This window comes from Schistocerca cancellata, chromosome 5 (assembly GCF_023864275.1).
Source record: "Schistocerca cancellata isolate TAMUIC-IGC-003103 chromosome 5, iqSchCanc2.1, whole genome shotgun sequence".
Taxonomy (NCBI): domain Eukaryota; kingdom Metazoa; phylum Arthropoda; class Insecta; order Orthoptera; family Acrididae; genus Schistocerca; species Schistocerca cancellata.
The window spans coordinates 514638182-514655970 of NC_064630.1; the positions used below are offsets into that span (position 1 = coordinate 514638182).

General features: G+C 40.1%; 1 protein-coding gene across 7 annotated transcripts in view; it reads left to right on the forward strand.

Annotated features, from left to right (window-relative positions):
* LOC126188253 (alpha-L-iduronidase) overlaps positions 1 to 17789 on the forward strand; it is a 252380-nt gene that overhangs the window by 70426 nt on the left and 164165 nt on the right. For all 7 annotated transcript variants that reach the window (XM_049929820.1, XM_049929815.1, XM_049929813.1 and 4 more), the window contains one exon: positions 5669 to 5806. In XM_049929820.1, coding sequence (XP_049785777.1) covers positions 5669 to 5806 — 138 coding nt within the window. The remainder of the gene's footprint in view (positions 1 to 5668; positions 5807 to 17789) is intronic.

Here is a 17789-nt window from a genome sequence, read left to right on the forward strand (position 1 = left end):
TATTTCAGGCATATGAGCCATGAGGTAAAGTGTTGGGAGCAGGGGTTGTGTAGGGATGGACGAGTATATTGTGTGACCTTCGTTAGTTATTGTCCTCTCCCATCCAGCCCGTTCTCTGTTTCCATTCCAGCTTTACACAGCCCTCATTCCTCCATCACACCCAGCCTTTTTACTTCTCTCCTTTTCTGCTATACCCCCTGTCCCTCCCAACCTCTCCACTTCCTCTGTCTAATATCCCGACTGCACATAGCTGCCCTACCCTCTTTTCACCTCATCCCTCCGCACTCCCCAACAGCTCGTCACTGTCTGCCACACCTATCCTACTATCCCTCCCCCTCCCTACCCCAGCCTGCACCTTACCCCCATCCAGTCACCACTCCCATCATGCACTGGTGCTGCTCCTCGCAGTGTGGCCTCAGTTGCCTGAGACTGCAGTCATGTGTGTGTGAGTTGTATTTGATTGAGTGGGTATGTGTGTGTTTGCCATCTAATTTTGAGGAAGGCCTTACTGGCTGAAAGCTATTATTTGTGACAGTCTTTTTGTTGTGCCTGTCTGCACTCACTATCTCCACTATATGGTGAGTAACTTTCCTTTTCACGATATTGTTAAGAAAAGGAAGAGTATTTTTTTTACCTCTGTTTAGTATACAGTGAAATTTGGGTTATTATACTTTTTCATTTGAATTAAATGTAAGTTCCGTGGTGCCATACATGATGTTGGTTTAATTTTCTTTCTTTTTAATTGAACCATATGATATTCCCCCTGTAACAAATATAACATCAGCACCCAATATTCATTGGGTTCCTCTGGGAATAATATGGAAGGAATTTCATCACTTACTAATTTGCAGATGGGAATGGAAACATGAATCTACAGAGGTCAATTACATTTAATAACACATTATAGTTAATTTGGTGTTTAGGAACATAGGTAGATGAGATATTTGTGTGCAGTATGAATTAATATCCATAAACAGATTCTAATTATCTTAATTTGTTGCTGCATGAGAGATTTTTTTGCTCACGAAGGTTAGTATGTATTTGAAACACTGATCTAAAGTAGATGGTGATATCAAGATTACTTGAATTGCAACTAAATTTATTAGTATTTTATGTATTTATGATCTTGAAAAATTTTACTATAGGCAAAATACTATGCACACTGAAAGGAATTTTATGATTGATGTTTTTGATCATTTTTGACTAGCTTTAAATACGAGTGGTAAATACCTGATATGTATTGTACTATACTATAACAATTAAACTGAGAATAGGCAGGGGGAAAACACATTTTTTTTATTCTTTCCCTAAACATTATGTCCTACTTCAAGAGAAAATCATCATCATCAGTATTCTTCTCTATTACCAGGTCCTTTGTGTCTTCATTTCATCCAATCCGTTGCTTCCTTCTTAATGCCAGTTTATGTGATCAATCATCCATTATCTGAAATCTCTTTCTCCCTCACCTCCTCTTTCCTTCCACATACCTTTCTAAGGCAGTTTCTGTAAGCCCCTTCTTCATTCTTAATATATGTCCAATACAGTTTCATTTCCAAGCACAAATGTAAAATGTCTAGTGGTATTATATGTTTTGTGATGCATTCTTCTATGGCAATCCCTACTCATTGCTTTCGCATATGTGCATTGCAACATGAAACAAAATTTGCTAAGTAGGAAATAAAATAAATTATTTGCCCTGAGCCACAAAAAAATAAAAGAATTCTGACAACTAGTTCACTGTAAATCAAATCGAACTGATTTTGGGCAAGTTGCTCACAGGTGTACTGATATTGATTGACACTAGTGGAAACCTGTATAATAGTTAGTTTGCTTGCTGAGTAAATATACAAGTCTGTAGGTGCCAGAGCATAAATTGACTCCAGCAGTCTCACACACAGGTGCAGTCGACATGCACAGTAGAGCAGGCTGATTTGTCATCCAATGTATTCCTTAAAATAGGATATTCCTCTGGGAAATTGAGTGTTGAATTAACCCAGGTAGGGAATTTTTCTGTGTGAGTGGTGAGATGCGATTTATGTTTTTGTATGTATGCCACTGCAGCAGTAGTTATGTGTCACATATACGATTTTATACACCCACAAAGGCTGCTGGTGCAAATTGAGGAGATGTGCTTAAAAATAGCTAGCAGCTCAACTCAGCTGAGTGTGATATAAATAACAGTGATTCTATAACAGCCAGGGTGAAAAATGGAATTGTCTTTAAATCTAGGGAAATGTCAGTTAAGATTGGAGCATGGTGTTGGATGACTCACAGAGAATGAGAGTGAGCTTGCAGCTGGGTACATTCAATATTTTGGGTTACATTTTATTATCCTGCAACTGCATTTGCACCTGTACTCTGTGAACCACTGTGAAATACTTGGTAAATGGCAAATTTTGTCACATTGTGTATTTATGATTCTTCCCATTCTAGCCACAGATGAAATGTAGGAAGAAGGACTGCTTGTATCTCACTGTGTGAGCTGTTGTTTGTCTAATTCTTTCTATCTGATCTCTATTCTTGCACACATTGTTAAGCTTTAATTTTCGTATTACTTGACTGGCATATTTGTGATTTAAACTTTCTTAATTTGTGGAAAATATATACACTACTGAGGTGCATTATTGTAAGCACCTCTTAGGTGTAACATCCACAGTGTGTAGATAACTAGCTTAGTCACATGATGTATACTAGCAAAGTAGGCATATAATGGGCCTGACATTCTGTCTGTGCGCAATTAGCTTACCTTTGTCTGGTGCAAAGCAAGTCATTTATCCTGGTTTATAGGCCATAAAGACAGTACTTGTAAAGTACACTATGTGGTGTGTACTGGCAAAGTAGGTGTACAGAGTGTCCAAGGAGGAATGGTCAGCATTCACCGAAATAACAGTAATAGCCATATGAAAAAAAAAATGAAAAAAAAAACTGCTTCATGTGGACATATGCTCCATTTCAAATAGTTCATGAGATAGAAAACATTTAATGTATAGGGTTATTTATTTTCTGTGTTATTCAGTACAGCCTATTTTCAGGTTCACACATGCAGATGTGTTGCATGTAAATATTAAACATGCATTTTACAAAATATCTGTTGAAAAGTGTGTATTTTTTGCACATTAGCCTCTAAGCATTATTGTACACATTGCATTACAACTGTTGTACAGCACACAATAAATTTTTGAATATCTTACCATCAACTTCAGTGTGTTTGTGCACTCTTGGGAGAATGTGTTGTGTTGCTCGTCTGAGTGCCGCTGCACATTCCCTAATGAGGGCAGCAGTGTCCATGATATGACCAAAGCTGTTCATCTTGTGTATTCACCTTTCATGTGTACACTTCTGTCTTCATCCAACCCTATAAACAAAAATCTATTGACATAAGGTCTGGTGATCTTGGTGGCCCATTAAGTGTACTATCATGACCAATCCACCAAATTGGGAAAGTGCACTACTGGCATGATAGCAAATGTACATTAAATACGTTCTGTCTCAGGAACCATTCAGAATAGGGCATACATCCACATGAAGTTTTTTTGCTTCAAGTGAGTGTTCCTGTTGCATCCCCGAATATTGACCATTACCCTTGAGACACCTTGCATAACTTGACTGACAGACTGTCTATATAACAATGGAAACTCCAGGTAGGATTATCAACAATGTAGGAAATGATAGGTTACTACTTACCATAAAAATGATACAATCAGTTGCAGACAGGCACAATTAAAAGACACTTACATGTAAGCTTTCTGCCAAAATCTTCATCAGAAACAGAGAGAGAGACACACACACCATTCATTCACATAAGCAAGCACACCTTATGCACACAACACGACTAAGTCCGGCTGCACTCTAGCCCGAGCTGGCAGAGTTGGCAGTCGTGTGTGCATGAGGTGTGCTTACTTGTGTGAATGAAATGTGTGTTTATCTTCTTCTGACAACGGTGATGGGTGACTTTTAATTGTGCCTGTCTTACCTTTATGGTAAGTAGCAATCTGTCTTCTCCTATCCTGTAGACTGTCTGTATGCATTTAATTTATTATAAGTTGCTTCAGCTTGTATGCAGTGAATGTGTAAAGCTCATATTCTGACCCTTGAGAAAAAATGCTCAACACAGATGTCCAGAGCTGCAGAAATTTCGACATTATTGATTTCATATGAGCAGTGCTGCTGATCTGAGCACCAAAACTGTCATCTGATAGTGGAGCAAAGCCTCCAGTTGTGGCAGAAATGAATAATAAAAGTTTAATGACTGTATAGAGTATGTTTTTAGTTATATATAATTTAAACATGCTGTCAGGAAAACTGCCTATAAATCTGTAAATTTAACTTACTGCTGTCACAGGACTAGGAAATCATTTACCCTGATTGCATTATAAGATGATCATAGACCAAATGGGGGAGCATTCTTAATGTGTCTGCGAACTTTGTCTTGATTTTGTGGTGTCAGTGTATAATGAGTGGACTAATAACAGTGAAAAATAAACCCTATATAACTAGACTCACCACAAACATTTAGAAAATCCTTCTGCATGTGAGGGCTCCAAAGCAGGTGAATTGTCTGTGTATACATTTCAGAGGCTGTGTGTTCTTGGGAAAGACTGCAGTTTACTCAAGACTGTCACAACTGGTTTGCTGTTCATTGACAGTGGGTAGCCTTCTCAAATGAGTCACCTTTTCTAGTTCGTAGGATGGATGGGCAGCGATGTTCCAGCAATAAATGATAAGAAATTAACTTTCCCAGTTATTTACACAAGGACTCAAGACAGTATGAGAAACTGGATGCTGCTTTTTTTGGAATGTCTAAGGTTACTTAGCTGTCTAAAACTTAAACATTGGTTTGAAAACCTCAGTGCTTTGCTAGGAATGGTTCTATCAGAAATGGTATGCAATTGCCTCCCTGCAGCCGTTGAATGATTTACCCAACCTTTTATAGGGGAGACTGGTGGAGTCTGACCCACAAAGCAACTTCACATTTTTCACATTAACAGATCACTCTGAGAGCTGAAAGAAAAGATAAATGACAGAATATTTTTAAGACCAATTGAGGATTGGACCCAACAGTTTGGATTTTTAATTTGGCAGTTACTCACAGAGCCACTGAGAAACTGTTGATGGATTTGGCTACAAAACAGTCCTCAGAGATCACATTCAGTGATTAAATTTGTTGTTTTCATTGCAGAGAATGGGACCTTTAACCAGGGTAAATCAGCATTCTATATAAATAGAACTGTTTACAAATGGTTGAAAGAGCTCAATAAAGTCTTGAAAGTCTTTCCATGGTTTCCAAATTTCCATGATTCTAACCCACTGGAACATCAGTAGTGCCATTTTGATCATCATTTTCCCTTCATGAATTCTTCACTACAATTCTGAGACACACTGTAGACAGTGTCCCAGGTACTAGTGGAGGTTTATTACCATCAAACTGAATCACTCTTGTTTTATCTAGGCACAGTTTCTACTCAATCAGCGCATAACATAAATACTGAGAGTTGATCTTAATAATGTCACTTGACAGTGTCAATTTCAAGTAGATGTTAATAAATTTATTCCTGTTTCATGTACTACTTCAAGTTTTTACATTTACTTGTCTGTATAAAATATGTGCACACATTTTAATATTATATTCTAATTACTGATAAGATGTATTCATATTATTTGTTATCAGCCCTTCTTCACCATCAGAAGCACGCTCTTTCCTGCTGTCTTATCCTGAAAAGTTGAATTTAGTGTTAATTGGGGCACTGCCAAACTCTGCCATAAGGCATGTTCGTATTCACTGGATGCTTGACCTGATTGATTACAGGTAAAATGGATCTTTACTGCTATATTTACATTTAAGCACATAAAAGTGTAATAGCAACTGTGGTTATTTTAGAGACATTAAAATAGTGACAGCCATGTACTAGTCAGATGCAATTCTTAAAATTAAATACAAATCTTAGGACAAGTGTAGCTTTACCTCCATTGTGCAACTCTGTTGCAACTGGAAAGAGAAACCTTAAGAAATTGTGGTTCCTAAGAGATTTTGTCTACAGCACTTTTTCTCATTTTATCACACTTGATATGTTTTCCTTGATGTATGTTGTTTCAGTTACATGCTCACAACATCCCAGTTATTAGCACCCTATATGAATTAATATTTGAGTCAAAAGATGTGCAGAATGGAAAGGGTGGTTGATCAAATCAATTTGATGACCAAGTTAATTTATCTTTCCTTACTGTGTGCATAATTGTTGGAGGAAATGCAGGACTTGTTTTGTCATCATCTAGAATACAGAGGAAGTTGGGGAAGTCCCCAGTGCAATGAAGGACTGTCTTCTAAAATAAGGCTTACAGATATAAATATGAAGTTAGCACCATGTAGTTATGAGTTCTCTCAAAGGTGGATGAATCCATGCCCAATCTGGAGGCATGTTTGGAACACTTCATTTTGCCTCTGTAACTGGAGAGACCGATGTCATGATCAGATAGTTGGTTGCACTGACTGCACCTTGTTATCCCGCACTCAAAGCCACATATTCTGTTCTCTTTGACATTGAAATCATCACATTATTCAAACTTAAAATGACAAATCATGTTTAATTCTTATGTCAGCACCACTGTTACCAAAGAAGCACGGCAACATGTTAAAGAACTAACTTTGAGTTGTTCCTCCATTAGACCTAAAGAGAATTTTTATTCATTTGTGTGTGCCTGTGTTTTTTTATTTTTTATTTATTTATTTATTTTACATTGGTGATGTATTTGTTCCCAAGAAAACCCGTCATGGATTTACCTGCTGTTGCTACAGTCCAGAGATATAAAAAGCTTCCCTATCAGATCTCTGTGGAGGACAGCCACATGAAAAGCTATGAACATCCTTAGGAATATACAAAATATTGTAACTTCAGATGTGCAAGGATTGTGCCTAATTGAAAATTACAAATTGTGGAGAGAGAACACCAGTGCCCCAAAATTGGAATACTAGGATTAGGAGAGACTCATTGGAAAGCCAGTGACATTTCAGAACAGTTGATGGGAATTCAGTATGTTTTTCTGGTAGCTCATATAATTCCATTAATGGTGTTGCTTTGTTAGCACACAAGGGGTGGAACGTTGCAGTGCCTGTGTACAAGCCTACTGTGACTGAACAATACTAGTGAAATCCAAATACTAGCCTCGCAAGTTAAATATTATACAGGCAAATGTATCAAATTCAGCAGCTGATGGTAAAAATGGAATGAAATGAGCATATGCCATCATTGGCCTGGAGGTCCCATCCAGGGAAGTTTGGCCACCAAGTGCAAGTCTTATTTCAGTCGATGCCACATAGGGCAACTTAAGTGCCAGTGATGAGGATGAAATGATGATGGGGACAACACAACACTCAGTCCATGAGCGGAGAAAATTTCCAACCCAGCCAGAATTGAACCCAGGCCCACTGCATGGGAGGCAAGCATGGTACCACACAGCTAAGCAGGTGGACTGATGGTGAAGAGAGAAGTATTTTGTGAGACCCTTTCCAACTTCCTTTGCAATGGTACTTAATGGTTATTCCTGAGTAGTTGCTCTTCCAAACAGCATCCCATGCAAGAAAACCTGTTGGGACTTTACCTGATATTGCTCGTTCCTTAGTACTCAGGCTATGCACAGCTCTGTTTAAACATAATAGCTCAATGCAGTCATAGAGCTGAATTGTGCACATCTGCTTTCATAACCCCGAGCTAATTTGCTGCAAATAATAACCTGTAGCTGAGATCCTGCAGTCAAATAGTCTACACAATAGCTAGATTTGTGAGTTAATAAAATACACATAAATGTAAAAGAAAAGACAAATGAATAATGTATAAAGAGGGTTCTACTCTAATGTCTGTAACAGATGTAGATGACGAGATCTTTCTGAGTGTGCCAAATTCTGATGTTTGTTCCATTGCAAACATACGGATTGTACATCTCCTTTCCTACCAAAAGTGTAACTCTGAGCTTATCAGGAGGGGCAGTCTTGGCGTTTGTGCCAGGAATAACACCTAGTGTAGTAACCAAAACCAACTGCGGGAGCGCCTTGGGCTGCGGATCGGGGCTGCCAGGCGGGGAAGTCGCCGGCAGTGGAGCACGCACCATGGGGTAAACACAAGGATGAGTCGGATGACAGACCAACGACAACTGACAACAACTGACCACGACCGACTATGACCGACACAACAAGGAAGAGATAAACAATGGAGGTTTGTGGAAACCACAACACCAAACACCAACAGTAAATCTACTCGGAACCGGAGCCAGGCAAATGTCAACAATCAGCAACGACCAGAACACAGTACCGCCGAGATAGAAACGCAATCCAGAGCGAGTACCAGACTGACTGGACTAGGGCAGAGCGGGTCCGTATATACGAAACCGGAGGGAGCGGCTATTGGCCGCTGTCTGCACGTGGCGTAGCGGTGGCGCCCTCGCTGCGCGAGAGCCGCTGCGTGGAATAGCCGCCGCGGAGGCGGAGCCCTCTATGGGCAGACCACGTGCATTTGTTCTGGCGCGTGTTAGACCTAAGGCAAGACTTAATTCTGTTCACCTGTGTAGCCGCCTATTTAGTGAACTGTTGATGCAGCATGGTACGTTGTTTACTTGGCATGGCTAGTGTTGAGTGGTAATTAAGTAAATAAATTAGTGAAATCAAAGTGAAGTAGAAATTAGAATATAAATGAAAAACTTAGTTTAGTTTAGAAGAATTACACACTGGCAAATAGCAGGCAGAACAGCAGAGCAGAAGAGACAATAACCGTGAAGTCAGCAAGTTCCACATAAGCGGATGCTGTCGATTCAGCCTTCAGGGCATTGCCCGACCGGGTCACGTGTTTCTCAGTCATCACATGTGATCAAAGGCCCTCACCTACATTCCAAGAGCCAAGGACCGACGTTAAGAAGATTCTTCGAGAAGCTTTTCAACGTGACAGAAGAAGCAATGACCATGAAGTCGTTCACCTCCAGTAAAGTGAAGTGAATAAATACGCGAGACGCAGTGGGCCCGACAGACGAAGGAAGAAGAGAAGAGTAGCAGTAGTTTTCAGTCAGTTTCGTTGCTGAAGACCGTCATGCAAGAAGAGACTGCATCATGCACAGACGCACCAAGTCCGCCACTGTAATGGAATAGCAAGCAGCAGCCTCGGCGCCAGAAGACAGAAGTTAAAAAGTATTTGGAGTCTGATTTTTACATACCCGGGTGACTCGTGAGGACGGGAAGGAGACGGCCTCACATCAGCAATCACCTGTGAGCTGGGATGAAGATCTGACAGCCGAAGACTGGCAAGCGGGAGTCCGTTGTTCAAGTCCGGGACACTGGCCTTCCCCCGCCGCGCCACTCCGCTGGCCGGCGCACAACACACGCAGCTGCTTAGAGAAGAAAAACACTGGGACGCCACATCCAAGGTATCACCATCCGATGCACGACTTCACTCGCAATAATTAAACGGGCCACCTCGCGCTGTGCGTCTCCTGTCAGCTGGGCGAGACGGCGACATGTGATACACACTGTTCGCGTAATCAGACGCCGCCGCTGCTGCAGCAGAAGGCTTCACAAATGACACAGCTGCCGCTCTCAGAGCCAGGACATCGAGTAAGGAAACAGTTGTACAAATCTTCAATAAAAGTTATCTTATGTAAAAATGCAGTTTCATTCTACCTCATACCCGAGCCAAGGAATAACCCACCCTGCCCACATGTTGTTAAGAGAGAAAAATTAATTTATTTAGTATTTTCACCCTGACATAATGCTTTAGAATGCTCATCCTGACAATTGACTAGCATCAAAGGAGAAAATCCAGTTACATTTAGTATCAGAACTGTTACATTTGGTGTCAGAGAAAAAACCTTTGGCTCAATATGAGGTGTGAAGGACAGCCACTAAAGGTTCACAGTTAGTATTGTTTAATGTGTGAAAGGATATAGATTTGCATAGCAGTCGTAATATTTTCTTTATTTAGAAGTGTATTTTCTCTCATGATTTTAAGAGTTTGTCTAAAATATTTAAACATCTTTTTCATTCATTGTAGTAAGATTGTGTAACTAACAGTTTGTAAAATGATGACACGAAATCGTACAAAGTCAGAGTCAACACCACAAGCGGTTTCTACTGAGGAAGCTATTCAGAGCTTAGTTAATCAGATAGCACAGCTTAAAAGTGATAATAATCCATTATTTAAACAGTTGAGTGAGGTTAGGCAAACCAGTTCAATTCCTCCCACCCTAGATTCCTCAGCAGCAACCTCAGTAACTCCTTTTTCAGGTAAACATGGCGAAGACATAACAGCCTTTTTTGATGATTTAGTAGCAGCTGCAAAGTTAGGATCATGGTCAGATGAACAACTCTTGCAAATGACAAAGTTAAGATTGATAGGAGAGGCTAAAGCACACGTATTATACCACGAAGAATTACGGAATGCTCCAACATTTGAGGAATTGAAGAAAGGATTACTTAAACGTTTTCAAAAACAGAGCAGCTGTAGATTTTATAGGGAAAAATTAACCACCATCACTCAGAGGCAAAACGAGTCGTTAGAAAGCTTTGTAGATAGGATTAGAAAAGTTAATATTAACACCTATCAGTTGACAACTAGTGATGAAGCAAATAAAGTTATTTTCAAGAAGCAGAAGATAGAGTTCTGGATACATTTTTACGTGGGTTACCACCTGAAACGTCCCGTTGTGTCAGGCAGAGTTCCCTAAAAATTTAGCAGAAGCTGTATCTGTGGCGACGGCTTTCGAAGAAATAGACATTGCCACCAGATACAAGGAGAAGCGAAATGTATTTTCAGCAGGAGTACGATGTTTTAGGTGCGATCGACAGGGACATATAGCAAAAAACTGCAGACAACCTCAATGCACTAATTGTCAAAGAATAGGTCACACATTCCAGGAATGCAGGTCTAAGAAAGTTTTTGGAAATAGAAATCAGTTAAACTCCAACGGGAATGTCGGAGCCACCGCCAGGCGCTCCCAATAAAATTTCATGCCATTAAGGCGAATGTGAAGGCGGAATGCTGGTTATCTGCTACCATACAGGATAAAGAGGCAAGGATACTGGTGGATACAGGCACAAACGTATCAATAGTGAGTACTGAATGTATTGGAGAAAAGAAATATGACCCTCCAAGGTATAGATTGAGTGGAGTAGGAGGAGGTAGAGTGAAGTCATTAGGATGTACATCATTGATTTTCTATATTCACGGTGTACAATTTCAAGAAGATGTAGAAGTGGTAACAAAGGTAACTGACGGGTACGACGCGATCCTAAGGTTGGATTTCCTGAATAAACATCACGCTAAAATCGACCTCAGACAGCAAACTGTAGAACTTAGTGGAATAGTGTTTCAGCTAGGTGACACCGCTGCAAAGAGCCCACTGCCACAAGATTTTCCCAACCGGAAGGCGAAATCAACTACACTGTGTGCAACGTCCTTGAAGGTTGATTCACAGGATAATATACCATTTGGCTCAGGGAAACTTTTCTGGATGACCGTTGACCCTGAGGTACCTACAGATACAATATGTCTAATAGAGCCATTAGAGGAAAATGTGGAATTAGATGTATCACATTGTTTTGTACGTAGGAGTGTTGTACGGTTTCAAGACTTTGAGGGAGAAAGAAAAGTGCCAGTACATATTGACAATTTCGGAGTGGAGGACAAAGAGTTGCATAAAGGAATATTAGTAGCTACAGTCAGTACTTTTGAAGAAGAAGATTTCATTTGGTCAGATATTAATGATGGTCAGAAACCAGACGCCTATAAAACTGCATTATGCCAGAAGATTAAGCATTTGAAAGAAAATGATAGAGACACGATAGAAGCAGTTTTAGTTGAGTTCCAAGATTTATTTAATGCAGAAGGTTCATTGCCAGCAACAGATATCACACAGCATAGGATCCCAACAGGAAATAGCCCCCCAGTTTGTAGCAAGCCTTATAGAGTTCCGCATCACTTACAGCTAGTACTGAATGAATTTTTAGAACAACATCTAAAAGATGGAATTATAGAATATTCTGATTTGCCTTATAATTCAAATATCGTAATTATTCCAAAGAAGTCTCCCGACGGTACGAAACGATATAGATTTTGTTGTGACTACAGACACCTTAACAAACAAACTATCTCAGATGTTTATCCTCTTCCAAACATTACAGATATCATTGACAGCTTGGGTAACAGTAAATACTTTTCAACAATCGATTTACGTAGCGGATATCATCAATTGGAAGTTGCACCTGAAGATAGGCATAAAACAGCATTTTCTAGCCCTGGAGGCCACTGGCAATTTAAAAGAATGCCTTTGAGTTTGAAAAATGCACCAGCAACTTTTCAAAGACTGCTCGATGGAGTATTGCGAGGACTCAAAACTCAGAAATGTTGTGTATATCTAGACGATATTATTGTATTCTCCAAAGACATTAATGAACATGCTGTGCGTCTGCGTAATGTTTTTCAGAGACTTAGAAAAGCTAAATTAACATTAAATATGGAAAAATGTAGTTTTGCATTAACAGAGGTTACATACCTAGGGCATGTCATTAGTGAAAAAGGAATTAAAACAGATCCTCTATTAACTTCAGCAGTTAAGGACTTCCCAACACCACAATGCGTTAAGGAAGTACAAAGTTTCATTGGTCTCGCATCGTATTACCAAAAATATGTTCACAATTTTGCTGAAATTGCTTGACCCTTAACCCAATTATTGAAAAAGGGTGCAAAATGTCATTGGTCTGAAGATTGTGAATCATCATTTCAAACCCTTAAAGATAAGTTAACACACAGTCCAGTATTAGCCTACCCAGATTATAATAAAGAATTTATTTTATCCTGTGATGCAAGTGGTCATTCAGTAGGAGTTGTCTTGAGTCAGAATATTGATGGCGTGGAACACCCCATAGCATATGCTTCGAGACAACTAACAACGGCAGAAAGAAATTATTCCACAACGGAGAAAGAATTGTTAAGTGTTATTTATGGCATCAAATACTTTAAATGCTACTTGTATGGTAGGAAATTCAAGGTTATTACAGACCACGCAGCTTTAAAATGGTTGCTTGGGTTAAAGGATCCATCTAGTCGTCTCACCCGTTGGGCCCTATGTCTTTCCGAAATGGATTTCAAAGTTATCCATAAACCAGGCAAAAAACACACGAATGCAGATTGCCTAAGTCGGAAAATAGCACTTTTGAAAGCAACAGGCTGAGATACTGAGGACAGGAGAAAGGCACAAGATGAGGATACAGAATGCAAAAAATACGCAACTCAAAAACAATTTTGCTTTGAAGATGGTGTATCGTGCCATAAAACAAAACTTGGACCGTGAATTGTTGTTCCCCAACACCTTAGACAAGAAATAATGGCAGAGGCCCACGATCATATCCTTGCAGGACACGGTGGACTGCGGACAACTGAAAGACGCATAGCAGAGCAATTTTGGTGGCAAACCAGAAAGCAGGATGTTGCGCAGTACGTTCGTAATTGCATTGTGTGTGCACAATGAGCTGAACTTTCTCGTTCAAAAATACCCTTACAGTGGCTCCCCAAGGCTTCATGTCCATTTCAAATCTTTGGACTGGATCTCTATGGGCCATTTCATAAAACACCTGCTGGTAATAAGTATGTTCTTAGAATTACAGATCACTTTTCACGCTATCTAGCTATGGTGAGTCTCCCAGATCAGCAAGCAAATACAGTTGCCCAAGCTTTAGTTAACAACTGGATACTTAAATTTGGCGTACCTGAAGCTATTATCACAGATCAGTGATCTAATTTTATGTTTGAATTAATGAAACAGCTCTGCCACTTACTAAAAATACGTAAATTACGCACAACTCCGTTACATCCTCAGTGCAACGGACGCACAGAAAGAGTTCATCGGACAATTGGCAAGATGCTTAGTTATTATATTAACGAACAACATTCTAATTGGGAAACGTATTTACCAATAATCGTGTCGGTATACAACGCCAAAACGCATGAAGCAACTGGCATGTCACCTTATGAAGTGGTATGGGAGAAAAATGCCGTCCCCTTTTGATGTAATCAGGCAGAAAAACGGAAAAGTGGGAGAAACAGTAAGAGATTTCAGTTGAATGATGAAGGATGTATGGAAAAAGGTTCAAAAATCTAATACAAAGGCTTTGGAACGACAGGAAAGATTAGGTAATACCCAAGCTAAATATCCAAATTACAAAATTGGTCAGTGGGTGATGCTGTCAACCCCATATATTGCGAAAGGAAAAACGAAGAAATTTGTAACAAACTACAGAGGTCCTTATCAAATTATTGGGAACATGTCACCAGTCAACGTTAAACTGCAACTGCCCACCCGAACTACTATTGTCCATGCAAGTCGTTTAAAACCATTTAAGGGCACTCCAGATGTAATTCCTTCAACAATAGTATCTGCTTTTCCAAAGGGTGGAGGAAGTTCCCGAAGAGGAAAAAGAGTGGCCACGCCAGCACAACATACAGACATGGCACCATACAATCTTTGACCAAGGGTGCGAATGTCCTAGTTGAATCATAGTAGACTGTGGATAGTATACAAATGTAAATAATTAATACATGATAATGGTTTATTTTTTAAGAAAGAAAAGTTGAACGTAGAAACATGTAGATCTTGTAGCTAACAATGTATTCCTTCTTTTCTTTGTTTTTGTTCTTCATAGGTTGGTAGATCCATAACCATGTTGTTTGCTTTTTTCAGAAGACGCCATGCAAACATTTCCTACACAAAACCTATCCTATCCTACCTCAATGACTCCCTTGACAGTTTCCTTCTGACATCATTAGGTACGTTCATAAACTCACAGCAAGGCAAAATTGATACCAATGTTATGATGCAACATGTCTTAAAATTAAAAGGTGAACACAAAACTAAAATTATAATGCTAGGAACGGGTATATCTGGAACCTTTGTGTTGGTGTTTCTGCTTTGTACAGTTTTCTTTTATTTAAGACAAAAAAATAAGCCAAATAATAATATACCACTTCATCAAATCCCTGTTACCTGGATACCACACTCTTAACTTTTGAGTATTAGTCTATTAATTTTTTTTATTGTACTTCAATCTTTATTAAACAGTCTCATGTTAAAATAAACAATACTGTAGAATAGATATTCTTGCATTAGTATAGGGTAGATTAAACAGGTGTTGCTATGTAATTTTCTAAGTGAAAAATCTATTTTTGTTTATTCATTGTCATCAAGATTTGTTACACTTATTATAATCATTTATGTGTGAACTATGTCATTCATGAGCGTACAGTACTTTAGTAAAGTGATAAAGTATTTTCAACATACTTAATGTGAAGCATGTGTAATCGTCTAAGTCGAGAGTTTTCATTGCTTGTGTTAGTGCTTTTGCCGTGTGAAGAGTGGAGGAATGTTGAGTGGTAAATTCGAGGGTGAATTTCTCCGAAGGGTGGAGGAATGTTGAGTGGTACTTAAGTAAATAAATTAGTGAAATCAAAGTGAAGTAGAAATTAGAATATAAATTTTTTAGAAGAATTACACACTGGCAAACAGTGGGCAGAACAGCAGAGCAGAAGAGACAATGACCGTGAAGTCAGCAAGTTCCACATAAGCGGACGCTGTCGATTCAGCCTTCAGGGCATCGCCCGACTGGCTCACCTGTTTCTCAGTTGTCGCATGTGAGCAAAGGCCCTCGCCTACATCCCAAGAGCCAATGATCGTCGTTAAGAAGATTCTTCGAGAAGCTTTTCAATGTGACAGAAGAGGCAATGACCGGCTCACGTGTTTTTCAGTCGTCACATGTGATCAAAGGCCCTCACCTACATTACAAGAGCCAATAACCGATGTTAAGAAGATTCTTCAAGAAGCTTTTCAACGTGACACAAGAGGCAATGACCGTGAAGTCGTTCACCTCCAGTAAAGTGAAGTGAATAAATATGCAAGACGCAGTGGGGCCGACAGACGAAGGAAGAAGAGAAGAGTAGCAGTAGTTTTCAGTCAGTTTCGGTGCTGAAGACCGTCATGCAAGAAGAGACTACATCATGCACAGACGCACCAAGTCCACCGCTGTAATGGAATAGTAAGCAGCAGCCTAGGCGCCAGAAGACAGAAGTTAAAAGGTATTTGAAGTCTGATTTTTACATACCCGGGTGACTCGTGAGGACAGGAAGGAGACGGCATCACATCTGCAGTCACCTGTGAGCTGGGATGAAGATCTGACAGCCGAAGACTGGCAAGCGGGAGTCCGTTGTTCTAGCCCGGGACACTTGCCTTCCCCCGCCACGCTGCTCCGCTGGCCGACGCACAACACACGCGGCCGCTTAGAGAAGAGAAACACTGGGACACCACATCCAAGGTATCACCATCCAATGCACGACTTCGCTCGCAATAATTAAACGGGCCACCTCGCGCTGTGCGTCTCCTGTCAGCTGGGCGAGACGGCGACACGAGATACACACTGCCACGCGTAATCAGACGCCGCCGCTGCTGCAGCAGAAGGCTTCACAAATGACACAGCTGCCGCTCTCAGAGCCAGGACATCGAGTAAGGAAACAGTTGTACAAATCTTCAATAAAAGTTATCTTATGTAAAAATGCTGTTTCATTCTACCTCATACCTGAGCCAAGGAAGAACCCACCCTGCCCACATGTTGTTAAGAGAGAAAAATTAATTTATTTAGTATTTTCACCCTGACATAATGCTTTAGAATGCTCATCCTGACAATTGACTAGCATCAAAAGAGAAAATCTAGTTACATTTAATATCAGAACTGTTACACTAGCGCACACTGCTGGTGTGGAATTGGGCGATCACAACTAAGGGACTCAACCTGACAAATATGAGCTGACAAGGTGCTGGAATCGTACTGATGTAATATTTGCACTACCTGCTGAAATGATGGATCGGACTATTTCATATTTGTTCCCTTAGTTTGACATCAGGTACACTGTACACGATCCCATCACGCAACATAACATCTGAATATAAAGCACCGCAAACACATTTGAATTTACATTTCCTTGTCATACCCTGCAAATCTCTTACCCACTCGCTATAGGTTTGTTCTGACTGTTTTTTGCAATTGAAGATTGATACCTAGCTGCTACCACATTCACTTGTCAGTCATAATAGTTAGTCAGCGAATCAATAACACTGTCATATGCAAGTTCACTTGGAGTGGCATTAGGAAAGAGTTGTTGAATTAATCTGAACACTGCACTTTCTACCGTTGATAATAAATATTGGAGTTTTACAGTACCTGGTACATTATGGACAACGATGTGCACCTCGAACTATGCTAACCTCTCTAGCCATTCCTCTTCTTGGTCACACAACTGTCCAAAAGGTGGTATAGCAGCTGTAGTAGGTGATGCTTGTTCTGGCGGGCGTGCAGCGTTGGTGAGTAGCTCCTGCACTGTGTTGAGCAGTGCTGATATTTGCTGCCTCTGAAACTTTAATATCTGCATTAGCTGTGTGGCATCTAACACTTGCAGCTGTGGTGCCTGAGCAGTGGGTGGAACAGGATTGGTGGGCATTTTGGAAGACACAAATGTGAAAAATATACAAGGCAAGCAATCTAAATAACGACAAAATCAAAGAAATTTTCTGCAACGCCCACCTGAAAACACTGATTGAACACTGATTGAACAAAAATGACAAGAACGTGTGAAAGCAATATGCATCCCTGCAAAGGAAAGCCAAGAGAAATTAAGGCACCAGCAACAAAAAACACAAATTTCTGTGGCTGATGGCACATAGTTCATTTGAAGACTCGTTGCCAATTGTTGGGTCCTGCCCACTAGTATGCT